The sequence below is a fragment of the Carassius auratus genome, chromosome 31, assembly GCF_003368295.1.
Source record: "Carassius auratus strain Wakin chromosome 31, ASM336829v1, whole genome shotgun sequence".
Lineage (NCBI taxonomy): Eukaryota > Metazoa > Chordata > Actinopteri > Cypriniformes > Cyprinidae > Carassius > Carassius auratus.
In genome coordinates, this window is record NC_039273.1 from 14,511,039 (window position 1) to 14,537,632 (window position 26,594).

Below are 26,594 nucleotides of genomic sequence, written 5' to 3' on the forward strand. Positions count from 1 at the left end.
GACTGACAGACAGGTGAACTTTCAAAACTAAATAATTTAGTACAGTATAATTGCAAACTGTTCCACCGTTAGCCAACTGTACATAGTACAGAGAAACCACCACTTTAGTGGTGGGACAGCTTTGGTGACAGAACAGTTCCTCAATAGTCACTTATCAATTACTTGTGTTTAACGGATATGTAGCTGATGTGTAATGCTGAGTGTTTGTCCTGAAGATAAAAAAGCACTTCATGAATTTAGAACACTTTTTTTTCTACCATCATATCAAGTAGCCTTTAAACAGTATAGCAAGATAAGCTGTTTTATCAAATATCAGAAATTAGAATTTTTGTCCTAAAAACAAACCGCATATAAAACTGGACATCACATACCTTTAGTTTGATAAAGTCTTTGAAAAAAGGAAAAAAAAAAAACAATTCTGTATTTGTTTGCAGTTAATACATACCAAGCTGACAGTAGAGTCCAGTGAAGCCTGTTGGACATTCACAGGTGCCATTCACATCAACACAAAGCCCTCCATTCTGACAGGGACACTCCTCTGTAGGTGTGATGTAAAGAGAGTAGAACGAGACAGATAAAGAGACACTTTTGGAAAAAGGTCAGCATTTCTGAATAAGTAATCATTCAAATCATTGTAATATGTTACTCTTACTTCACATCAGTCAAATCAGTTGACACATGTGGGAATGTTACATTGTGTGTGTGCGTGGTTTAGCATATAGTTTAGTGGTGGGATTTGTACTTTATTCCCAACATTTTCCCACAGAGTTCAGTGTTCTTGATGACTGTAAGTCAGTATTCTATAAAGCTTTCTGTATGGAAAGATGTTTTATTTTCACAGGTGGATCCAAACAGTGGATCAAAGTAATCAACAGTGGATCAAAGTAACTTGCTATATCATTGTTACATTAATTCCTTTAAAACTCCAGGGGCCTTTGTATAAGTTTTTTTTGTTTTTGTTTGATTGTTTATTTAGTTAATTTCGATAAATTGATAATATGTTACATGTTTTGGACTCGGGGGCAATTAATATGTTGCTAATTCACTGAAGCCATTTTCATTTGTAGTTTCATAAGGTCGGTTTCTTTGATCTCAGTGTCCAATTAGAAACTCCTAGGCTATGCCTGTGAGCCTCTTCCTTCTCTTTTTGAGAGGTCTGCATGACTTTTTCCACTACACATTCCAAGTAAGCCAGACAGGAAGGTATTCTGGAGATTTAGGAGAGTCTATGTAAGAGTTGACGGTTATTTCAGCTCCAGGTGGAAGAGTAGGAAGAATTTGCTATAGCTCACAATGTACTTTTAAATCTATAGGGGCACAAAGTGTTCAGTGTACACAGTGACCCAGGGAGCAGGGATCACTCTGACTGAATTGATGAAATAAGATAGAGCAGAATATGAGGATGTTGAACCTCATATCATTGTCATAACTTGAGTCTTTGAAGATTTGTGGTTGGATGTTAGAGCATCCAAATAAATCTCACCTGCTTTGTTGCAGGGAAGTGAATTCCAAACATTAGGACCGTCTCATAAAACAGAGGCCCTTTAAAGTCTAGACAAGAGCCCTTCCTCTTGTTGGTAAAGTAGTAAAAAAGTGCCATAAAACAATTATTTGCAACATCAAGCAACATGCTGCAAGGTCTGAGCAGTAAAGTGAGGTTGCATCGGTTTGGATAATTATGCTCGTCCATCATGGCTGCATAGTCTTCCTCAGGCAGTGCTTCAAATTCCTGTGGGACAGTGGTGTCTGCCTTTTCTCCTGTGTGTCATGTTCCTGCCTAATTATTTGAGGAGAGTAGCTACTATGCATTAAAGGGGTCATGAATTGAGAAATCAACTTTTACTTGAGCTTTTGATATATAAGAGGTCATCGTACTAAACGAATATCCTGTAAGTTTCAGAACTGAAAACGTCCTTGTTACTGCAATAAAAGCTTTTATTGACACCAGACCCAGTGAATGCCAGATCAAGGAATGTGATGGCAATAGATAGGTAAAACACCTCCTCCATGGAAGAATATCAAAGCCTAATTCTGTAGCCCCGCCCACTGAATCACCCACATTCACCCTGATTCCAACACAGTCGCTGCATACCTTCCTTCAGATTCAAAACAAGACACAGGTGGACACTGGATTTGCAGAGAGACTGAGATTAAAAAAGCAATGCTGTACTGTTTATATTAGATCCGACAGAAATGGCACAGCAAACTTATGTGAGTAAAAAAATATTTGTAGCCTGGTGTCACTATTGCTTTGTTAGAGATCGCTTAATATGTCCTGTTTATGTGTCCATGTCGAACCAAAGTCACAGAAGGCTCCAACTATGAAGGATGTGGCTTGGCAAACAGACACACAGTTAGTTAGTTTATTAAGTTTACAAGGCAAAATTATTATCCAATCAGAGAAGTGGACGTTTACTTCCAAGTCTCCAATGTGGCGCTCCCATAAAAACAGAGCGTTTCTCGAGCCGGCCACAAAACCAGGGTAGAAAATAGCCTATTACTTGATTTTTTATGATTTTGAATGTAAAAACCACACAAACATCATAATTGGACTTCAGACAGTGGTATAAAATAATTCAATTAGCCAGTACCTTCACAATCGTCACCGTAATAACCTGGGGTGCAGGTGCAGTTGTAGTTTCCAGAGCCAATGTACTCGCAGATTCGATGATTTTCACAACTCTCTCCATCGCAGGGCACTGTAAGTGAAATATTACATGCAGTAGGAATAATGATCTTTTAAAAAAAAGAAATGGAGGTAAAGCTTAGCAGGAACTTGAAGAACATTTACATACCTGTCTGATTTGCAGCATCAGTAATTGAGGAATTTTCCATGAAAAGTAACTCTGTAAAGGGTAGGGTAAAATACAATATGTTATAGTATATTCTGTGGGTATTACTTGGGCAGCATGATCTAACACATTAACAAAACAATTTAAAAAGTGATCTCTCTTAAATGAAATTAAGGCAAACCCATGAAACTGCAACCAAATCACATTGAAAAAAAAAGTCTTCAAAAGGCTGGTCTAGCCACTTCAACCTCAGACAAGAGTTGACCAAGCGTCTGATAACAATGCTGACATTATTTGCAAAGAAATCAGTTCAATTAATCAGACATGTTGTCTGAAACTATAGTTAGACAACTTGTTAAGAAAAGCATTGGACATTGGAGAAATGCAAGCTTCTGTTTGATACTAGGGTGAAGTTTTCTTTTCGTAAGTTGACCATGCATTTGATTTATTTTGCAGTCCAATAAGTCAGACATGTGGTTTGAAGCCATAGTTATATCAGAGTGTTCCCTCTTCTTTATTCATTTTCAATTTCTTTGTCAGTCCCAGTTGAAAAATGTTACAGCTAGCCATATATAAAGTGGAAAGAAGGTGGCTGGCTGTGTATACATCTTCTATCATTAAACATGTTTCCCGTTGCAAAGGGAAACAAAAACAAAGATTAGATAATGTGTTGGCTGGCATTTATAAAGTGTTATGGTGGGTTGAACTCAAGAGTAAAAGCACACCTGTCTCACAGTGGCTTCCAGTGAAGTTTGCTGTACACGTGCAGGTGTAGTTATTCACCAGGTCTTCACACACAGCTCCATTTAAACATGGCATGGATGCACATTCATTAATATCTGGATTCCAAAACATAAGATTACTGTCAGTGTAGATAATAATTTGTCAGTGTGAGAAAAGCAATCCTTAGAGCAGCTTGGTTTTGAATTAGGCAATATCTTAAGATGTGCAGATGTATGAAGGTTCAAGCAGGTGTATGGTTTCATTGACCAGGTGTCTAGTATTAACAGTAATCTGGTCTAATGTTGAAACAAGGGTTCAATATATGCAAAGGCCAGAGGTTCATTTCCAGAGTACTTCCCAACTGGGCTTGCATTTCATCTGTAACCTCAATTGTGGGAAGCCCAATTTGTTAAGCACAGGAATCATGTCAGTGTTTTTTCATAAAAAGTCATTTCTAGGTCTGTTCAGAGAACTCTGAATATTTGGAACATAAATCTTGACCCAAAATGAAAATACAGGGAAAGAAATCAAAGTAACTGCTAATATATTTCCATTTACTAGCTGCCCTTAAAAGTATTGTACTATAGCAGTCTTCATGAAGTCAGTCTAGATAACACCATCTGTCAAATGAATAAGTGCGGGCCTAATGTGGAAAAAAGGAAATGTTCCCTGGAGAAAGTCATGGCCTTTCAGTGACACTCCCAATATCCATACTCACTTGACTCGCATAGGAACCCAGTGTAACCTGCTTGGCATATGCAGGTGAAGTTGCCAAAACCCTGTGTGCACTGTGCTCCATTGAGGCATGGGGTCTCTTGGCACTCGTCTATGTCTGTAGGCAATAAACACACACACACACACACACACACACACTAGATATTTATTCAGCTGATTAATATATCCTCCACACCATTCCTCTCACTCTGAAACTATGCACTTCTGGCTGTGAAAGGTATTAGAGGTTTGATACATCTCTGCAGGCTGAACTGTGGGAACGAGAAGGATGTTGAAGCCAGCAGAGTGCTAAGGGAGGAGGGGATGACAAAATCAGTGAGGACAGAGGCCACGGCACGAAAAGAAGTGCTTACTGAGTTCAAAACTCACATCCATTTTCACATGCTATTTTAGTCCTCATTGGACAACTTTTTGAGAAAAAACCCACATTGGACCTAGTAGAAATGCTCTTATTGATATTAGATATTTATTTTCTTTTCCTGAGCTAACATACAATGCATAATTTAAATTGGAGTCCAATAATTGAAGAATTGGGTATTTACCTGTTTCACATGTTGTCCCTATGAATCCCACTGGACACAGGCAGATGAAGTGGTTGATCTTGTCCACGCATGTGCCTCCATTCTGGCAGGGGTATGATGAGCACTCGTCAACTTCTATTGAAACACACAAAAGAGCAACAAATATTACATGTGACTTGTATTAGATGTGCACACAGGACTGAAAACATGAGGGAATCCTAAAGAAGCATGGGGTGGAGGAAAAGGTAATGATTTGACCACAACAAAACATTGGATAGACTCTACTCTATGCATATTACATACAGATGTGACCAGGGGAAATTCTGTCCCTTAGGTTGTCCCCCTGGTTTGCAGGGTGGAATTCTGCTTTTATAAGCTGACTTTCTCTTTCCTGGCAAGAACAAATACAGAGGATGAGTACAGGTTGTGAGGGATGGAAGGATTTTATCATTGGTTTACCTATCTGGCACCTGCGTCCAGTGAAGCCAGCCAAACACGAGCAAGTGAAAGAGGGATTTCCAGTGATGCAGTCATCAATGCAACGGCCACCATTTTCACAGGGCCTTAAGTTAGCACAGACCGATGCTGAGGAGGACAATGGAAAAGTATCTAAACAGACTGATATTCTCCTATATGTACTGTCCATCATGTTTTCTAATTTGTTGGATACGCTGTTTTTTCCCCCTTTGCTTTGGAGTTGTACCTGAGTCATTGCAGCTGCCCACTTGCACCTGAGAATCATCAATGCGAAAGACCCAACGACCAGGATAGCCCACATTTGTGGTGGTTTCAACTTCAACAATATCATCTGTCCGAGAGCCTGGGATGTTGAAATAGCGCCTCCCATCACCAGCATTAAAACCTGCCTAGGAAGAGAGTGGAAGTGGGGGAGCATTCTCTCAGAGTGGATTCTTTCACATTTTAATGTAGATTAAGTCATTCCAGTCAAAATTGAAAACCAGCGTGAGTAAAGGCAATGACCTTACCTGTGCAGCTATGCCTCCCAAGCCTGCTAGGTCACCACCACTGGTAGCATGCATCCCTGTTGTCCAAGACATATTGTGGTACTGGAAGATGGTGAAGGAGAGCTCACCATCTGTGATTAGAACTACTTGAAATGTATTGACCTTTAGAGAAGAGCAGAGAACAAGTCAGTTGCCACAACCAGTATTCATAATTTTCATTTACTTATAATTTTACTCTCATTTACTTATCAGGAATTCTCAACATTGGCCCTTGAGGTCCACCGACCTTCAGAGTTAGATTTTTAACAAGGATAAACTCTGCTAGACAGTGAAACTTGAGGGTCAGACTTGGGAAACCCTGTGTTAGAAGTTCTTTTAGAGGAAAATAATAAAAATGCCACTGGTGTTGTTAGTTTAAAGGAAATAAACTTGGTACCGGAGTTATTGAGCTGCCACCAAAAAATGTGACTTGATGCCAGGTAGCAATCAGCACCCATGTAGTGACAAACATAGGGAACTCAGTGAAGTAATGATTAATGTCTGCAGTGGCTCTTCTCAGGATGGTAGGATCTTTGCTTTCTCGATAGAAAACTTTTCCTGCCCGTCGGTTGTCTACATCTGCCCAGAATGGAGCCACTACCCTGCGGTCTCCAGCAATAGGGAAAGCCACTGGGGTGAACTGGGACACCTCCCTCAGGAAAGACACCAGGCCATTGTTGTTAACCTTGAAGATACAGAAAAGAAGAGCAAGTACAAGTGCAGGGTTAGCAGAGTCAGAACACAAAGGTTCCCTTCAGCATACCTTCCTGGCACTCATTCCCAGATTCCACTGCTGAAGCTTTCCTACACTATGAGTTGCATGTTTGGACGTTCACTTTCTGAGTTTCACAAATAACATATTTCATAGCCATGAAATTCTTTACACACACAAGTATACCTGATGACAGAGACTGGGTTGGTTCACTCAGGAGTAATGCATGGAAAGAAGTTGTAGACCAACAAAAATCGAATGATTTTACAAAAAGTTTAGGACAATTCAGTTTCTTGTAGTTTCTCTTGTAGTAGATGAAACATGCCGACTGGGAATAAGTGGAAACAGGCACATTCTAACACACCTGCCCTTTTCTCTTGTCCACTAGAACTGGTTTTAGAAGACAAAGTGCCTCTAAAGTAATCACAGAGCCCAACCCTTGATTTGCTGACCTCTGGCTTTGCTCTGTTGACTGAGTCTACTCTTTTGGTGAATTTCCAGCCAGGTTGATATAGAAGAAACCTGCTCACAGGGGCACAGTTTTATCCATCTGAAATGAATTTGCATGCAAATTCACTAAACAGGCCAACAGGGGTGTGTGAAATTATTCCATAGCTTTCTGCGTCATCATTTAAGTGTAGGTTTTGCAACCAAACTTTCCTCAATAGTTCACGGTTTCCATTTATTAATTTTATCAAAAGAGACTTAAAAGCGGGGAATACATCAAGCAATTAATCTTAAAGAAGCAAATAGACAAAGGAAGTGCTCGTCATATCAAGTTTCATGCATTGTTCAAATAAGTACAAGCTAGACAGAGAAAGATGAAAGAAAAGAGAAAAGTCAGATAGTGACGAAAGAGGTGAGTTTTCAGCTGTCGCTTGAAGAATGTCAGGGAATCAGCATTCCAGAAAGGGGTTGGAAGATCATTCCACCAGCCAGGACCGTAAAACGTAAACATTCTGGAAAGTGATTTTGTGACTTTTTGTGATGGTACCATGAGTTGTCACTCACTAGCGGATCTCAGACTTCTGGAGGGAATGTAGATTCGTAGAGTGAGTGGATGTAGGCAGGTGCTGAGCCTGAAGCTGTTCCATATGCAAGCATCAGTGTTTTAAACTTGATGTGAGCTGTAACTGGCAGCCAGTGCAGGGAGATAAAGAGAGGTGTGACGTGGGCTCTTTTGGGCTTATTATAGACCAGTAGTGCCGCTATATTCTGAAACATTTGTAAAGGTTTGACTGTGCATGATGGATGTCCAGCCAGAAGAGCATTGCAGTAGTCCAGCCTAGAAATGACAAGGGCCTGGACAAAAAGTTGTGCAGCATGCTCTGTTAGAAAGGGCCTGATCTTTCTGATGTTATGCAATCAAATCTAGAACCTGTAGGATCTAACTGTTTTTGCAATGTGGTCTTTGAAAGTCAGCTGATCATCAAGGATTGATCTTTGATCATTTCTGATCGAACTTGATGGGATAATTGTTGATGAACCTTACTGGATTGTTAAGTCATGTTGTAGAATTGGAGTGGCCTGGAAGAAAAGAAACTCAGTCTTTGCAAGGTTGACCTGTAGGTGATATTCTTTCATCCATGCTGACAGTTGCACCGTCTCAGTTGAATGGCTACTCCTGAAGCCTGACTGGTTTGGTTACTATTACCTCAGTGAGGGGACAGAAGGAGAAGGGGGAAGTTTTATGCATGGATCAGGTTGGTTTAAGTTTGCTTATTTGTGGAGCAGAAAACTGACTACTGATTGTTCTAGTTTTATATGTGAAGAATGTGGTGAAATCATCAACTGTTATAGAAGTGGTGGGGGGGGGGAGTAGAGAATGAAATGTTTTGAAGTGGTTACTTGTGTCTGTAGCATCTTGTTGAAGATTTGGCAGTATGGACTTGAGCAGAGAAAGATGAAAGCAAAGACATGAAGAACATCATATGATCAGGGGTTAGAAGGGTTAGCCCATGCTGGACTGGAGAGGACATATATTGTCTAGACAAGAAGTTAAAGTAAAGCATAAAGTGTCAGTTGCTGCATTTGCGTTCAGAGAGGAGAAATGGGTAGGTGATGGAAGAGAGGAAGACACTCCAGAGGAAAGATAGGAGGGATTAATGGAGCGCAAGTTTCATCTAAAAGTAACAGGTAGAGAGGTTGGTCGCACACAGGTAGGAATTGGTAGGTTAAATGTAATAAATAAGTGGTCAGAGATTTTAACTAAATATTTCTCCTGTGAACAGACTCAAAATTTGAAACCCTTTCTTAACTCATCCTTTCTGCCCCATGTCAGATTGTCACAGCACAGAGCAACAATGGTAATGTGTGTCTAATGCTAACTTATGATAGTCAGTTAGCACCTGTACAGTCACACCCCTCTCCAGGTGTTCGTTCCCTAGTGCCAACTTCCCTATCCCTTGATTTCACTCATCTACAGGTATACCCAGTTCTGGCAGCAGCAACAGCAACAAAGGCAATGTCAGACACATGGTCTTTCTTCTCCCCTCCCCATGCGTATGGAAATCATAATTCTGGGGCCTTTGCTGTAAAAACAGTAGAAGAAGTTTTGTTTGGCCTGACTCAGGTGCTTGGTTAATTGGCCGACCGCAGTCTTCCCACCTCTGCATCAGTGTGCTGTGGCAAAAGTGTGGTTAACTTGGAGAAGCAGAGTGAAGCCAGAAGGGCCACAACTCTAGGGCAATTGAAAAGAGCCCTGTGAGAGCAGGAGAATGAAAGAAAAGACAAATAGAGAAAAGCGGGAGAGGTGGAAAGATGGAGGGATGGAAAGTGCAAGCACAGTTCACTGACAGATACAAACCCTTGACAGGAACCAAAGTGTGATTTAGAGTAAATGTTTTACAGATGACCAAAACACATGAGAATGGGCTCTAGTACTAAACCGTTTCATGCTAATGATATAGGCATTAAACTGGGAAAAGAGACTTGTACAGCCAATAGGGACATCAGTGTTTTGACCAGCGCAGGCAATGAAGAGCTAGTAGCAACTGAGGTAATGAATGGAAATTGCTTACCTTGCTGCTAAATTAGCAGCGGAAATCTCACTAAGTACTACATTAGCAGTTATTCTCTGGTGATGTAATATGTCCTGGCATTTGTTCTGATCTATTTTCAGCATTTGGAAGAGGTTAAACTTGCTGCTTTTCTTCCATCTCCTAATAACTTATTAAAATAGGATGGAGTAATTGGATCTAACCACAGACTAAAAGTGAACAAAACAATCATATCCTACTTTAAACAGGTAAGCTATCTGTTATGTAAAATTCAGTCAGGTGTAAATTGTAAAACTTGGGTGGGGGGGCTTTGATAAAGTGGATAACATGCGTAAACGTTATCACCAATTACAAATTAATTGATAAGTATATAAGTAAAGCAATGTTTTTATTTGTTCTATTTGTTGTTTTAATACATTTTTAGGTGTACAAGGTAACACTTCTGTGAAAAAGTTATTTTTGGGTTATTCTTTATCAGATATATCACCCATTTTCTTAGGATGGATTTCATTTTAATACTAAAATAAATGTTCACCTGGGGGAAAGGATGCCAAAAACAAATCCCTTCATAAAAAGGTGACCTAAGTTTAGCTTGGTGAAACCTATTCTTTATACGGGAGCTTTTATTTGCTCTTAGTACATTGAGGAAACATCTAAAATGGATGTGTTTGTTTGTTTGACCTTTGCTCCTCTAGCTCCATGCCCTTGTCCAGTTTTGGTGGGTTTTGTCATCGTGATTGGCATTCCACAGAGTGTCAAACTATGACCCTCAGTATGGCACTGCACTCATTCATGTCTTAATAATAATATACAAGGATTTTCACAATTCTTGGAAAAACAACTTAAGCCCAGGAAAATTAATTTCAGTGGCTGCCCTATTGAATTAACTCCAAATATTAGCTCAAAGCTTAGCAAAACATATGACTTATCTTGACATAAAGCATAATATGATAAGCTACCGAGCTCTTGACAAAATCACACATATTTCCTCACACACTTAGCTAATATTTGGGCTACTTAAGTGAATAGGAGGAGGAGGAGAGGAGCAAAGAGGATAGAGAGAGAAAGAGATAAAGAGAAAATTACCTCAAGGTTAAAGATTCCCTTTCTATAGTTGCGCAAACATGAAGTGTTGAATTGCTCAGGATGAGCTTTAGCAGATGTGCTCTAAGTGTGCCGTGAAACCTCAAATCTTTCTGTCCCCGTCATTTCCCTATTCTGGTTTAACTCAACTGTTGGATGAACAATTTTATGCCTAAAACAATTAAAAACATAGTTTTTATAGCTTCATATACAAACAGCTTGTTGGGAGGTTTCTTAACTTGAGGTCTCTGAAAATCAGTTTGGTGTTCTGTTCCCCATCGCAACTTACTTATTCAAAATAATTTCTTTTTTTTTTTTTTTGCATTTGTAATAACTAAAATATATAAAATAAATAAAATGTGTTTTTGCATAATTCTTGATGAGTTTGATTTACAGCAGTGTTTTCCAGGCTGTTAAGGACGTCACGCATGTAAATTTGTGTGTTCACAAATTCCGTTGGACTTTAATTTGCAGCTTTGTGTTAGAAAATGTTAGAAAAACAGTGGCAATGCATAATTCTGTAAAAAAAAAAAAAAAAACTCACACTGATGAGGAAGAAAGTCCATCCATCAATCCACGAGAAACGGTAAGACTTTCAGTTCAACGCGTGCACCTGTTCGTTCCGTAAAGCCAAGAAACACTATTGTCAGAGTGATTATGAATGTCATTTGAGCTCAGTCGGTGTTCAAAGTCGTTTGGTGTGTGGTGTCTAAAATATTTAAAACTAGCTGTTGCCAGTTGTCCTCACAAAGATTTTTTTTATAAGCGTTATCAATTTTGTGACTGACGCTGGCGATTAACTGCACCTGTTTCCTAATTTGTAGGCCTATTCATTTAAATAACAAATTAACAAAAGATAAAAAAATCATAAACATGACATTTCTGAAAAAAAAAAATAATTGTATACACTTTAGTTAGTCTAATTTGGCATTTTCAGTTAATGTAGGCCTGTTACATTCGTCTGATTATTAGGTCTATTAATATTATTAAGTTTTTTTTATTATTAAATTGATATTACAATTAACTTGCCTAGCAAGAATTTCATAGTGCATCACCGCAAAACTGATGAGCTGCGAGGATAATAAAGATTAGGCTAGCTTACTCCTCATTGAAAATGTTTTTAAAAAGGTTAAAACAGGTTTATTACAATTAATTCTAGGTCTATAGGTCTATAATTAAAATTAACACTGCAATCATCAAAGAAAAAGCTTTATTTCAAGCACTGACTTGTATTGAAATGTATTTATTTATTTTTCCCACTAGCCTATGTTGGGGCCACAAGAGTAATATTTTGGGAGTAAATTAAAACATTTAGCTATATACCATTATCAGCATATGAAGGACCCTGCGTTCCATTCGGAAGGGTCCATCCCTATGCCCTAATCCCTTCAAAGGATTTACCTTCTGAAGTGAGACCTTCGAAGGGTTGAAGGGTGTAGGGGACCAAACAACTGTTTGTTGAAGTGCCCTTCTGCGTCATCATCACGTGCCCACACAGAGGCACCATCATCATGCAAAGAATCTGCGCAAAGGATCATGGGAGTCCAAAGTGTCCATCAGTTGTACCCTTCTAAATCCTTCATGCCAAAGGGCCCTTTGAAGTGGCCATTTTTGAGCACTTTGGGTTGGACGACCCTTCAGTATTGCGTCCATGATTGTTTTCACTCCGAAGTGCCCTTCGGAGGGTGATATTTACTGTTTGGAGCGCACCAGGAGAATCGTCTCTCGTCGCCACCGTTAATGCAGCATCAGATGCTTAAAGCGCCGTCAGTTTTTACTTCCACTTTCTAGTGAATTGACTGAGATTAAGAGGTTCACCCATAAGCGGAGGTGAACATTTTGAGTTGACCCTGCTTTGCCTCACAAGTGCTTTGGTCCACTGCCTGCTCCCCTTTAACCTCACCTCACCACCGACACACACACAGTCGGGTGCGAGAAAACAACATGTTTCAGTAGTTGTAGAACTAGTCAATCTGACTTTATTCACATTACACATCAGATGAAGTGATTATTTTCTCTTTAATATAGATGATGTTGAGTCATTAATAAATCTTGTCCAAAAAATATTATCGTGTACCAATGCACTTTTGTCACCGATGTAGTCTGCTACATTAGCGTTCATAACGTTTACTCTTGTTTTATACAATTTATGTGTTTACCTAGCTTGTTTAATAACATCTTACACACACCCATAGTGTACGCATATTCTAGTCTTGTACATTAATTAGACTAGTGCGGGTGCATGTTTAGATTTTCCCGCGTTCACTGTGTTTCATGGTGCGTTCAATTCATGTCGAATACATCGTATTTATGTGTTGAACGCACATGAACGCCATCACAAAGTCGAGTGGGAAACTCTGAATTTTCTTTAAGCTCCAAGTTGGGGGCGTATCAAAGAGAAACGTGACAGAATCAATGGATCGATGGATACAACGTCTGTTGTTGACAGTAATTTATTTGTTAAAATTGATAGACAGGATTGCAATATAACAATGAATAAGTTTTTATGTGATACAGATTAAAGTGGCTTCATAAATTATTTAAAAATGATAAAAACACAAACCACACCTGATGCAAATTCTTTGCTTTTCATTTTCTATAAGGAGAGTTAACAAACCCTGTTGTATTTTCTTGTAATTTATTAAAAGAAGGTACACCTCCATCTTGTGCCGCCTAAACTGACTTGAATGCACCCGACATCGTAATTACGATTTGTCAACTCGTAAGTACAAACTTCCCAGGAGGACTTGAATGCAGTATTAGTGGGTTTCAGTGGCGGCTTGTCGCAGGGGAGGCACAGCTTCCCCCAAATTGTGAGGTGAAAATGAAGATGATTTAATGTTAATAAAAATTCACCTGAAATTTCATAAAATTTTATTAAAAATGTCTCAGAATGCATATATTTTTGTTTGTTTGTAATTTCACAGTTGTAATACCATTACATTAAAGCTCCGCTTTTCTATCACGAATGTGCCGAATCTGCTGATGTAATTACAAAAGCTAAGTGAAAGAGAAGGGGGGGGGGGGGGGGGGGGGGGCAGGGGAACCAATCAGCATCAAGTGTTCACTTTCAGTGCTGAGGAATGTATTTCTATTTTAAAACCTACGAGCCGCCACTGATCGGTTTATTACATTTAATATAGTTAATCTAATATAAGATCATAGTGCAGTTGTTCTCCAGATATTATAATATCAAATGTGATTTAGATTGTGTTTAAGCTCTATTTCCCCAAAGAAAAAAGTTGAAAACTAAGCTACATCAGTAACAGCACTGTAATTAGTCTTTGAGAAACACACTGAGGAGGTGTTTCCTAACTGAATGAATCCGATTGAACAAATCAGTCATTGACGTAATAACTTATTTTCATTTGAGCTTTGAGTTCGTGGTTGGGGGCCTTGGATTTGTACCACACCACTTGACCCCATCAGTTTTTTCAGATTTTTTTGGATTCCACTCTTTTTTGCCCAGGCCCACCCAAATATTTAATTCTGCCTATGCCACTATAGTTATGGGGAAAAAGTTGTCAAAAAGTGAACAAATCCCTGTTTTCACAAGAATTACCACGTGTGACAGCCATGCTTGAAGCTGAAGCAGAGCTGAGTATTTTTTAGTTCATTATAATATTATAAATGATATTAAAATTATTGTGAAGAGGGAGTGAATTATAGAAAGTGAGAAAGATGCCTGGGGGTGGACAGAAAGAGTAGGTCAGAAAGTTAAACATGCAATAGCAGGCGGTACTGATCCTTCTTTTGCTTTTAGGGAAGCTCTTACAGTAATAACCTGAGACAACTCTCAAGAACCTCCTCAAATTGTTTGGTTCAAGAGCTTTTCAGTTTTTTCAAGGCCTGAAGGCTCGGAATGCCCTCCCGGAAGAAATTATCCATCAGGATCTGCCATTGTGTACTCTCCAAAATCCAAAATTATTGCAATTGTTGAAGAGATCAACATATGGCTATAGCTTGCAATAAAGCTGAAGAGTAATTGATTTTGGTTCAAGCAGCTTGAGTGCAATACAGAAATTATGACTGCAGTTTAAATGCTGTCGCGTGCCTCAGTGCACCAGTGACTTGCAAAATATTTCTCTCATCGACCTGCAGTTACCTCCCAGTTTGTACTCAGTGCACCCTTTCTGGAGTTACCACCCAGAACTGTACCTTCAGTTATCTTCTGCTCTGTCACATTGTGCTAATCTAATTTAAAATCTTCACTGCTATCCACAGCAGGTCTTATCTTGTCTACAATTCACATTAATATTTACATTGTGCTCTGAGATATGAGATACCACTGAGGGTAATGAGCAGATGCATCACAAGTTATGTAGACACCCATGTACTATTAAAGCAAGCTGCATTTACCAGATTTTTTAAGTGACTCCATTACTCTAGTATAGGAAACACAACACTGCACCTCAAATTTGTGACAGCACAGTTGTTTAAATGACATTTAGTGGCTTAGAGAGAGACTGGTTGTGTGGTATGTCTGCTCTGTCAGTCGTCTGCTGGATTGGGATTGTGATCTCATTCATCCATTCGCTTGTAGCCCAGTCTGGAAACCTAGCCTCTGTTGCCATGGTACCTCAGCCAGGCTGGACAGGGTGTTGGGGATGGAAAGTTGGTAAAGATGGGTGCCTTGGGTGGAACAGCTTATTTTGGGAGGCAATATGACTGGGATGTTGCATCAAAACAGATGGTGTCGATTTACGAGGAAGAAGTGTCCTCTGCACTGAGGTTGAGAAGTGTACAAGACACAGATCAAAGCCCTACTCACCCAACCAAAAGCAGGATGCAGCTATGATCAAAGCACAGAGACCTGTCAGAGCACTCGCCAGAATCGTTTTCTATCACTGGGGTCTCCTCATGACAGTCATCCTTCTCATTTCATTTCTCACCCTCACTCCCTCAAGCCACAGTTTAAGCAAATGTGTTGCAGCAGCAATATAGGCTGGCATCTCTTCACTAAAAAACTTCCAGTAGTTCAGTCACGGTGTGGCCATATGTGACATGTTAAAACTGTGGTGTGGAGGTTCATTATCCAATCTCAAGCTGTAAGACATAGCTCTGTTTCCCTCAAAGACACATACACAAACCAATCAAGCTACTGAATGAAATACCTGATTCTCCTGCACAAGACTCACACACTTTCAAACATACAGTCTGTACTCACATAGAGTCCAGTGTGCTGTTCTCCAAAGAAAGGGAAAGCCACAGAGATCGCTACCAGTCCTGAACCCCCATCATCTTGCTCGATGGTCTGGGAGTCACCATCATCCAGGCCAAATGGGTAGAACTCCTGCAGGGGTACAGCCGGCTCCACGCCATGAAGCAAAATGAGAAGCATGCACATGGAGAGCACCAGTCTCCTCAGCCTCCCCATGACCTTTTCTGCACAGGGATGGAGAGGAGAGGACTAAGATCCAGGACACTCAGAGACAACTTTAAACCCTAGTGTTAAATTATCAACTAATGATCCTCCTTGTCTTTCTTCTCCTTGTTTCTGTAAAGTTTCCTTTTTTGGTTTCTAATGCCACCCTTCCCTTCTCAGATCGTCTCTCAGCCCTGGTACTTGTGCTGTAGGTCTATAACAAGGGGGTAGATTCCTTGCATTCTGTGTGCTACTCAAGAGCTGCTGTGCTCCGTGCCGCTCACTGAAATGAACAGAGTGAGAGAGAGAAAGGAGAGGGAGCAGAGAGATTTTTTTTTTTCTACAATCCAGTGACTTGGTCCCTCATGGTTAGTTTAGAAATATCCTCAATAAAACCTCTATTCTGCCTGCCAAAGGAGTTCTTTCAGACCCAGCCCCACACCCCACCCCACCCCAGGGATTCACTACCTTGCATGATTAGGAACTCTCTTCCAATAGCTGAGAAGAGACCGGTAACTGGATAAGCACTGGGTGGAGCTATGGTAATCAAAGGGCTGCTTTAAAGAGACTGACAGGGCACTCTCCTCTGCTTTCAACTTTTGCTGAGAAATACCCTTCCCCACAGGAACATGTCTCAGTGTGGTACACACTACCACATGGCAGTGTTAGAGTTGGGATTTCATATGATGCATACATAGTGCATTCTTTGTATATTGTACACAAGATGTCTGTCCAAAAGGAGGAAAATGTACAAAAGCCCTTTGGTTTGGACTAGTGATTTACTGAAAGATTTCTTACTCTCTGAAAATAAATGTTCCCCTAAATTAATCATACAAGGCAAGATTTAAAATGTTTGAAATGTGCCTGAAAATAAATATAAAATGAGATTCTTTTTAATCAGGGGGTCATTAGTGGTGGGAATCAAATCTGGGAGGGAGGACATCACAGAAGATTATTTTATAGGTAGTTATAGCTTATTTGCACACATCATCATAAACTACAGCAATTATCCAAAATACACCAAAGCCAACTGACAGCAATTTTTTAGACCACAAAAATCTATCTCATTGTAATTTTTTGTTTGTATGGCTTTATTGACTCATAAAATGAATAGTTTTTTAATAGTTATTACATGGGATAACCTGTAACACAATAGTGATTATGAATTAGAAATTGTTTTAACACCCATAATAAGAGAATCACCAAATGGAAACATTAATATGAAACAACATTTGTAGATAAGATATATTATTCATTTTCTGTCTTGATTCACTCTAGCGGTAATTAAGCTTATTGGTACTAACTGAAACAAGATGATCTTATTCTCTTAATGGATGTGTGATTCAATAATGATCATAGCAATCATGTCAGTTACAGAGTAGCAAGTTATAAAAAAGAAAAGAGAAAATAACTGTGTGGTTTGCTCAACAGTTTAGGGAAGAGGTTCTCAATTCCAATCCTCGCATACCCCCGCTATGCACATTTTGTATATTTTGCTTCAGAAATTTGTTCTATTCGACTGTAAGTGCCCTGCAAAGTGGACATCACAGGATAATCCGACATGATTCCAGTTCGAAGCAAATGTATATGTTCCATTCAAAGGGCATTAAAGTGTGCGAGATGTGAATTTAAATTATGTTTATTTACAGAGGTATATTATGTCACACTTCACTCTTCTCTAGTAAGTTTCTTCTGTGTGAAGATGCAAAATATGCAGAGCAGGGGTATTGGGATTGGGATTGAGAGCTGCTGGTTTAGGGGACCTAGGGTGAAATATTTCAGGTATAGATGTGTAAAAGTGTGTGAAATGCAGAATTGAGATTGTGCTTAATTCTCTAAGATGAACAGGGATAGACTTATGGCCTGTTTCAACAGTTTGCTGCCCAAATCCTTAAAACAATTTGGCAATTGAGAAGTATTTGGTGAAACAGTAATCTCTTTGTTTGTTGTTATTGGGTTTTTAAGGCGTGGATCAGGATTACTTAAAGTATTTTTGCAAATGCAGTCCAACAGTTCTCCCTGAGATCAGTGATTTTGTATGTTTTTAAATCTAAAGTCTGTGTGTTACAGTAAGTATATGTCTGTTACTTCTCACTATGCATAAGTCCATTCATGCAGCACAGGCCCTGTATCACAGTCCTTTGAGAAACGACAAGCATGTTTTGGAACAAAAAGCTTTCAGTTAGTCACCATGGGCTGAATTCCCAAGTCATTACTTGTTTTAGAGCCCCAATCTCAGTATCTACTTCATAAACAGGTGCAAGTCTTTGGTTCTTTTAATTGTGATGATTTGGCTCACATTTAACAAAAACCCACCAAATCACTATCTCAACAAATTAGAATATGATGACATGCCAATCAGCTAATCAACTCAAAACACCTGCAATGATTTCCTGAGCCTTCAAAATGGTCTCTGACAAACAATGACACCCTTCACAAGGAGTGTAAGTCACAAAAATGCATTGCCAATAAGCTGGCTGTTCACATAATGCTGTATCCAAGCATGTTAACAGAAAGTTGAGTGGAACAAAAAAGTGTGGAATAAAAAGATGCAAAATCAATCGAGAGAACCTCAGCCTTATGAGGATTGTCAAGCAAACTGGATTCAAGAATTTTAGAGAACCTCACAGGGAATGCACTGAGGCTGGGGTCAAGGCATCATGAGCCACCACACAAAGATGTGTCAAGAAATTTGGCTACAGTTGTCGTATTCCTCTTGTTAAGCCACTCTTGTACCACAGACAATGTCAGAGGCATCTTACCTGGGCTAAGGAGAAGAAGAACTGGACTGTTGCCATTGGTCCAAAGTCCTTTTTTCAGATGATATCAAATTTTGTATTTCATTTGGAAACCAAGGTCCTAGAGTCTGGAGGAAGGGTGGAGAAGCTCATAGCCCAAGTTGCTTGAAGTTCTCTGAAGTATACGCGTTATGAGGCATCCAACAATTCACTTACTGTTGTTTTTTTAAATTGGTTTTATGAAGTATTCTAATTTGTTGAGAATTGTGAATTGGTGGGGTTTTGTTCTAGAGGTGCCAGGCAGACAGAGAGGGCAAAACAGATGAACACAACAGGGTCAAAAACTCTGAAAGCAAGGTGAAGTGTTGGGGTATTTACTCAAAATATGTAATTAGTTACTAGTTACTAGTTACGTCTGTAAATTGTAATATGATTACTTTACTAGTTATTGCATTTGAAAATTAACTTCACTACTTATTACTTTAATTTACTCTTTTGAATTTTTTAGGGAATTTTTTCCAAATTCGGTTTTCCGTTTTAATTTTTCTGGATTCCATTTTTTTCTGTTTAATTTTTTTCTCAACTCCTTTTTAATGGTTAAATTTAATTATATTAATCAACAAACATGTCTAATTAATTTAAATCACAACACTTATACATTTTCACAGCAATTTATTATAAGTTTTTTTTTTATTACATGTTTAGGGCATGTGCAATTATTTAAATCCTTAAAAACAACTTCATTTATTAAATTTTTCTTAAAATAGCCTTATGAAATGTTATTTTCCCCTCAGAAATTCTTTTGTGTATTTAAATTTTTCTGGTTATCAAATGAAGGCATAAAACATTAATTTCGATTTTTCTTTTAAGTATAGAAAATTAAGCAAACTTAATTTTTTGGTAAACAAAGGGGATTTACTATTAAAAATAAAACATGGAAGAAATGTTAAGGAGGAGATGCTTTAAAGCGCGAGAAATAGAGGTCTCCCCTATAACAGCTGTAAATAAAGCAGCGCTGAGCTCACAAACGCTGCTTTATCAGGCAATATAACATGCAAGTCTTCCTTCAGAAATACAGTGATATAAAAACACCTGTGTAAGGTGTTGATATTTAAACATATAAATGTAAGGAATTATTATTATTATTATTATTAAACGTGCAGTACGTGCTCATGTTTATTCAACAAAGCATTTAGTTAAAATTGTTTAGTTTTAAAATTGTGGTGAGTCTCCAAAAATAAATAAATGTATGGGAAACACATCCCACATCACAACCACCTGAGCCCAACTACAGTCTACTCATTACCTTAACTTTAACTGCGTTTGTAGACGGCACCGCTAGCCAGACCAATATACACAACATAGACTGGAAGTTAACTTAGGGCCAGGCTCATGCGCCCGATGAAACCGTTTATAAGATGACATTTCAGCACTTGACAAATGGAGAGCGACTCCAACGTAGCTCTTAAAGCACAGCTGTGCGATTGCTTTGCATGCAATATTGGGAAACGCACGTCAAACAATAATGAACAATCGTAAAATTACTCCTAGAAAACACTCTTAAGCGTTAAGATCAATCGTTATTGGGAAACCAGGCCGAGAACTTTACACACAGGCAGGCACGGCACGTGTAATGCAGGAAAGCATGCTCCTATATTGTATTAAAGTAGTGTAGTTACCAATATAATTAGTGTAATGCGTTACTTTACTCCGTTACTCCGTTACTCCAACCATAGCCCTCCCAGTCCACCAGGTATTGGACGCCCCTGCCACAGCGACGAACATTTAGTAACCTCCTAACAGAATAGACAGGAGAACCTGGATGGAGATGAAATGTTGGCATTAAGGGAGGACCTGAAAACAGGCTTAACCCTGGATACATGAAAAACAGGGTGCACCCGACCAATAAAGGGAGGCAACTTGAGCTGTATCGCAACTGGATTGAGGACCTTGGTGATCTGGTATGGACCAATGAAGGGTGCCAACTTGCGAGAGACAGCCTTGAGAGGCAGGTCCTTGGCAGACAGCCATACCTCTGACCACAGGCATAACGGGGCGCCAGAATCCGGTGGTGATCATCCACTGCTTTGGTCCATCTGGAGGCCTTGACCAGGGCATTTCTAGTCTTCCTCCAGACACTACGACATCTCCGGACAAAGGCTAAAGCAGACAGCACTGCAGCATCGGTTTCCTGAGAGGGAAATAAAGGAGGTAGGTAAACCAATAGAACATTCAAAGGGTGACAAACCTGTGGATGGCACTGTAAGAGTATTATGGGAATACTCAATCCAAGTGAGCTGTTGGCTGTAGGCAGGATTGCGGAATGCCAGGCAACGGAGGACTCGCTAGAGATCCTGATTGGCTCAGTAACACTGGCCGTTGGTCTAGGGATGAAAACCTGATGACAGACTTGTAGAGGCCCCAGTCTATCGACAAATTTCTTGCCAAAAGCGGGAGACAAACTGGGGACCCCTATCAGAGATCATGTCCACCGTAAGACCATGAATCCAGAAGACGTGGCCAATTACCAGTTGGGCGGTCTCCTTGGCAGAGGGGAGTTTGGGTAGGGGAACAAAATGAACCGCTTTAAAGAAGCGAACCACCACCATGAGAATAACAGTGGAACCTCTCGAAGGAGGCAAGCCAGAGACAAAATCTAAGGCAATGTGTGACCCGGGATGAGAAGGAATGGGCAGGGGTTGAAGTAAACCAATGGGGGGACGGTCAGAGAACTTGTTTTGGGCACAAACGCAGCAAGCCAATACAAACCTCCTGAAATCCTGGCCCATAGCGGGCCACCAGAATCGCTGGGGGATGGCAACCAGAGATCTCCTGACTCCTGGATGGCAGGCGATCCTAGACTCATGACTCCACTAAAGGACCTCTGGGTGTAGTGCTGCCAGCACGGACAACCGACCCGCTGGACAATCGACTCGTACTTCCTCCCCTTGTCCGGCCTCCTCTACACACCTCTCGACATCCCAGGAGAGGACCCCTACCACCACCCCCTCAGCGAGTATTGTCTCAGTAGGGGCCTCCTCTCCCGATCACTCGAACTGATGGGATAGGGTATCGGTTTAATGTTTTTAGAACCAGGCCGGTACGAAAGGGTGAAGTTGAAGCGACAAAAGAGTGCCTAGCGAGCCTAGCACGGACTCAATCTCTTGGCCGAACTGACATACTCTAAGTTCTTGTGATCCATCAAGACCAAGAAGGGCAGCACCGACCCCTCCAACCAGTGACACCATTCACCCAGGGCCTACCTCACCGCCAGCAGCTCACGGTTGCCAATGTAGTAATTTTGTTCTCAGGGTTAAGGCTTCTAACTTCCCATCCTTACTGGAATGCTGGGACAAGACTGCGCCCACCCCAACCTCAGACGCATCCACCTCAACAATGAATTGCCGTTCAGGATCTGGAACGGAGAGAACAGGAGCAGAGATTAATCGGGACTTTAAATTATCAATGCTGCAGAGCCTTCCTGGAGCTGGGGACTGGCCACTTGGCAACAGCTTCGACCTTGGCCTGATCCATCTTAATTTCCCCATTTGAGACTATAAAGCACAGGAACCAGACTGACTTGGCGCTTTGACATAAAGCTGGTTCTCCAGCAGCCGTTGTATAGTGTATTCCTGAAGGGATGTAGAGAAGATGAGAATATCATCGAGGTACACAAAGATAAATCGATTAATCATGTCTCCCAACATGCTATTGACCATGCCCTGGAAGACAGCAGGAGCACTAGTGAGCCCAAACGGAAGAACTAGGTATTCATAGTGTCCAGTGACGGTATTGAAGGCTGTCTACTACTCATCACCCACATGAATGTGGATGAAATGATAGGTGTTGCGGAGGTCTAACTTAGTCTTAGACTAAACCTGCAGCAGATCGGAGTACTCCCCCGGAACCCCAGTGAGGTCAACAGCCTCAACCTGCAACACAGGAGACACAGACACAGGAGGAGAGGCAGCACCAAGGCAACATGCATGGCATGACTGACGCCAAGACACAATCTGACTGCAGGACCAATCCACATGAGGACTGTGCTGAACCAACCAAGGGTGCCCCAGAACAAGACTGGCATGAGGGGACTCCAGGAGGAACAGCACAGCCGACTCATGGTGATTGCCTGAGACAACAAGACTTACACGAGGGGTGGTGTGGGTGATAGTGGCTACAGGCTGACCAGAGAGACCCCAGACAGTGACAGGAGAAGAAAGAGGAATGGCAGGAACGCCAGGGTTTGGAATAAAATGAGGGTAAGTAAATGACAAAATAATTTTTATTTTAGGCAAACTAACTCTTTAAAACATTGTGTAAACTGTAAGAGTATGTGTGTGTGCATAACCTCCTGCAGGCCTTGTTTCTGTTTGTCCAGTTCAGAGACCCTGAGTTCAGACTCATCCTAGCTTCTCTGCAGGATCTGTAGTCTCTCACTCAACCCATGATTTTGCTTCCTACTGTTTATCAGAGCCTCACGTGTCTTATCCAACCTTTCCTGTGCACATATACACACACAGACAAGTATGAACAAGCATCATTTCAAACATGCATAATCACACACCCACATACAGTTTTAATGAGGAGGCTGTTCTTCTCACTACTACCAGATTATGAAAAAAACATATTGTGGCTGAACCACAATGAACTTAATAAGGTTGTTTGTGAGTTCACATTGAAGAAAAATGATTGACAGTCTTTTTAATGAAGCCTCAAAAGATAATTTGCTTAATTATGTTTAATCATCAAGTTGAGATGTTTAAGCTTGTCTTCTGTCTTGCTATTGTAGGGAATTTCTAGTATATGGTCAGCTTAGTAAGGCAGTTATCAATCTGCAAACTTATGCATGCTATAAAATGCAGCTTTTCTACCTGCTTTCTGAGCCTATGTGCCTGTGCCTCATCTTACAGTCAAAGACAAAGACAAAGAAAATGTTGTTTATGTTATTTTAGTTCTTATAGTTATTGATACACAGTGTGTTGTTTCAGATCCTCTATTTGTTTGTTCCTCACTATAGTTTTGTCCATGGCATTAATGGTCATGCTCAAGACCAAAACTTTGCTAAGGTCAAATCCTGCAAATCTTGAGTTTTTATGGGAAGGGGAAGTGTATATGTGTAAGCTTAGAAATAGTTAATTCATATATGTTGCTCAAAACCTGTATGATCTTGTCTTCTGTGGAACAAAAAAGGAGAAACTCTGAAGAAATATTCTTCCATGCAGTGACAAAGAATGGATACAGAGCTGTCATAAATGAAGACCAAAAAAAAGTTTATGTGAGCAAAATTCATCAACAAATCATCCTTTTAAGTTGGATCCAGCTCACAAAAACAAACTGAATGATTTATTCAAAAATCAGACTGATTTGTTTCTACTCGGTTCTAACAGAGTAATTCAGTCACAGCAGTTAACAGCTCACTAAAAGATAAGTCTAGCATAATTTTAGTATAACTGGGTGGACTGCTTTTATGATGCCTTTGTCGCCTTTCTTGCAATTTAGAGGTGTCAGATACCCACTCTCTTGGTGTGTTCCTGAGCTTTTGCTGGAAGCTATGCAGCAACATGTGAACTGAGTCCAAATCCAATTCTCCTTCCTCTCTGTGGGAGGGGCACAGAGAACACACTGGCAATCCACTCACCCCAGGTTCATCTAACATGCTTTCACCTGAGGGTATAAACAAAAGTTTTTATTTAATTCTTTTCAAAAGTAACTTAGAACACCATGTAAGTTATAGCAGCACATTGTTGAATAACCTTTAGATTTTAAGAAAAGAATCCTTTGTAATATAAGAGTGGTGATCTTCTTCTTGACCTATTGACCTATTCTGAACTATCCTTTGCTACAGAGACCCAATTCACAATTGGACTGAGAATGCATTACCTTTCACAGGTGATCGAGTTTTCCATTGTGAGGGACTCTGTCTGCGTTTCCCAGGTGCGGGTAACTGTCTTGCACGTCTGCTTCCAAGTGTAAATCTTAGGGTAGAACTGAGAACATTCAACCTGGGCTCAAGATCTCTCCGTATGGCTTCACTCTGTCCCAGCTGATGTTCCAGGCCTCTGGCCTCCTGCAGTGCCCCCTCCAAGCAAGCAACCTCCTCACGCTGCTTCACTTGGATCTCCTGAAGATTGGCATCCCGTTGTTGCTGCAACTCTTTCTCCTGGTGCTGTGCTTCTTCCAGTTCTGATACACACCGCTGCAAGCCTGCAAACTTTTAACACAGACAGACTAGTTCCAAGTGTGTTACTGAATGTGAATGTGGATTCTATATTTATGCCAGTTTTTGTGTTGTGCCTCTTTCAGAGCTGCCTCTCTGCCAACATCGCTTTCCAATACTCTTTGTATGAGAATAAAGGTCTCCTTTCTCATTTCCTCCACTCTATGCTCTTCCTGTGTCAGTCTGGGCTACATGTCACTCAACTCTTGCCCTTGTTGACCACACTGACCCTGTAATGTCTTCACCTGCTCAGACAAACACTTTTGTATATTCTTGCACTGTATACAAAATTAGAAATGGATGCACTGCAAAAAAGAGGAATAATAATACTTTTTTAATGATGCTAATTCCAATTCAAATATGTGTAGTTTGCTAAACCTGTTGTTTTCAAACTTGGCTCTCTTCACAGCTGTTCAGAGTTCATTATTAGAAGCCTGGATGACCATTTTTTCTCTCAAAACCTATTCTAACTATCTCTTCGGTTCCAAGCAACCACACTGCTGAGTGTCCCTGTCCTGCAAACACTCCCTTAGCTCTCCGTGGGCCTCCATCAGTTCCTTACAGCCAGATTCTCTGCTCTCCTCCACTTCACTCAGTTCCCTCCTCAAATGCTCCACCTGCAAGAGACAGAGATGAGAGGGAAAGATTAAATTAAACCAAATTATCTGTAAATACAAAAGGAATGATGGGTCATGGTTTGAGTGCAATGGGGTAACTTTATCTATCTAAAATATAGTCCATTTAAATCACTCAAGTGAGGTGATGTGACGGAGTGTGCAGATGGAGTGAAGATTTCTAACAGTCATATTCTTTACGTGGCACTGTTTTGCAGAGGACAATTCAACTTCAGTTTCCATGAGATAAATGAAATGGAAACATAGTCTATTAGTAAAATTCCACTGCTTTGTTCCATTCAGCTTCTGAAAAAGCATGTGAGCATCATACTCTTCCAAAGAGTTCTGCCCTCCTTTCAACGCTGGATTTCATGGCACATTCTCGTTTGCACTTAAAAATGTGTTTTAAGTGCATGTGAAATGGTTCAAATTTTCATAAACTTTCATCAGATATGCTCAGGGTGAAACTCCTCGCCCATGTAAACACACAGGAATATGACCCAAATTCTAGTAATTGCTTGGCTACAGCTAATCATTTTACAGTGCACTTTTCCCCCCAAATGCAGCCAGAATGCAGAGAGAAAGAGTGAGAAGAAAAACAGAGAAGGACATGACAAGCTCTAAAGACCGCCACACACAGCAGTGATGATGAGAAACATCAGCAGTGTGTACAAGCATGTGTAGATGCTAGTGTGTTAAACAGAAATGTGTGTTGGTGTAAGTTCACTAGACCACACAAGATGCTTTCTTCTCATAAATCTCAATCTAAAAGAAATAAGCCCATGCCAAGCCCACACTGGTTTAATTCATTAATGGGGGGGCTGGGTTAGTAAAGAACAGTTGGGTTAGAGATGAGTTGGGGGTGGTGTTTCCATGGAGATAACTTTCATTACAGAACAGGAAAAAATAAACTTCGGAGCACCTGCTTATTTGTGATTGCAAATTCTCCTTTTTATATCATACAGAAAGCTTTTGCTTTTCACTTCCCTGCTGGCTTTTATCGTTCCCTCTCACCACTGGTGGTTTGTGATTGTCTGACCAGAGAAAGCTGGAGGAGGATTAATGAAAATAATCAAACAGGAGAGGAGAAT

At 40.3% G+C, this 26,594-nt stretch overlaps 1 protein-coding gene across 7 annotated transcripts in view; it reads right to left on the reverse strand.

The window, feature by feature from the left end:
- LOC113050627 (sushi, nidogen and EGF-like domain-containing protein 1) overlaps positions 1–26,594 on the reverse strand; it is a 40,880-nt gene that overhangs the window by 12,254 nt on the left and 2,032 nt on the right. For 2 of the 7 annotated variants that reach the window (XR_003276790.1, XM_026213805.1), the window contains exons 3-18: positions 26,426–26,551; positions 25,452–25,506; positions 24,553–24,883; positions 24,189–24,336; positions 20,706–23,170; positions 15,737–15,954; positions 6,173–6,460; positions 5,758–5,898; positions 5,475–5,637; positions 5,231–5,356; positions 4,793–4,906; positions 4,234–4,347; positions 3,518–3,631; positions 2,796–2,846; positions 2,592–2,699; positions 446–538 (exon numbers count right to left, since the gene is read on the reverse strand). Coding sequence is in view for 6 of the 7 variants with exons in the window: in XM_026213805.1 (XP_026069590.1) it covers positions 446–538; positions 2,592–2,699; positions 2,796–2,846; positions 3,518–3,631; positions 4,234–4,347; positions 4,793–4,906; positions 5,231–5,356; positions 5,475–5,637; positions 5,758–5,898; positions 6,173–6,460; positions 15,737–15,954; positions 20,706–20,790 (1,615 nt within the window). In the remaining variant the exon portion in view is untranslated. Of the gene's footprint in view, positions 1–445; positions 539–2,591; positions 2,700–2,795; positions 2,847–3,517; positions 3,632–4,233; positions 4,348–4,792; positions 4,907–5,230; positions 5,357–5,474; positions 5,638–5,757; positions 5,899–5,981; positions 6,461–15,736; positions 15,955–20,351; positions 20,491–20,705; positions 24,337–24,552; positions 25,253–25,451; positions 25,507–26,425; positions 26,552–26,594 lie in introns of those variants that run through there. The other 5 variants (XM_026213809.1, XM_026213808.1, XM_026213806.1 and 2 more) reach the window with 5 other exon arrangements.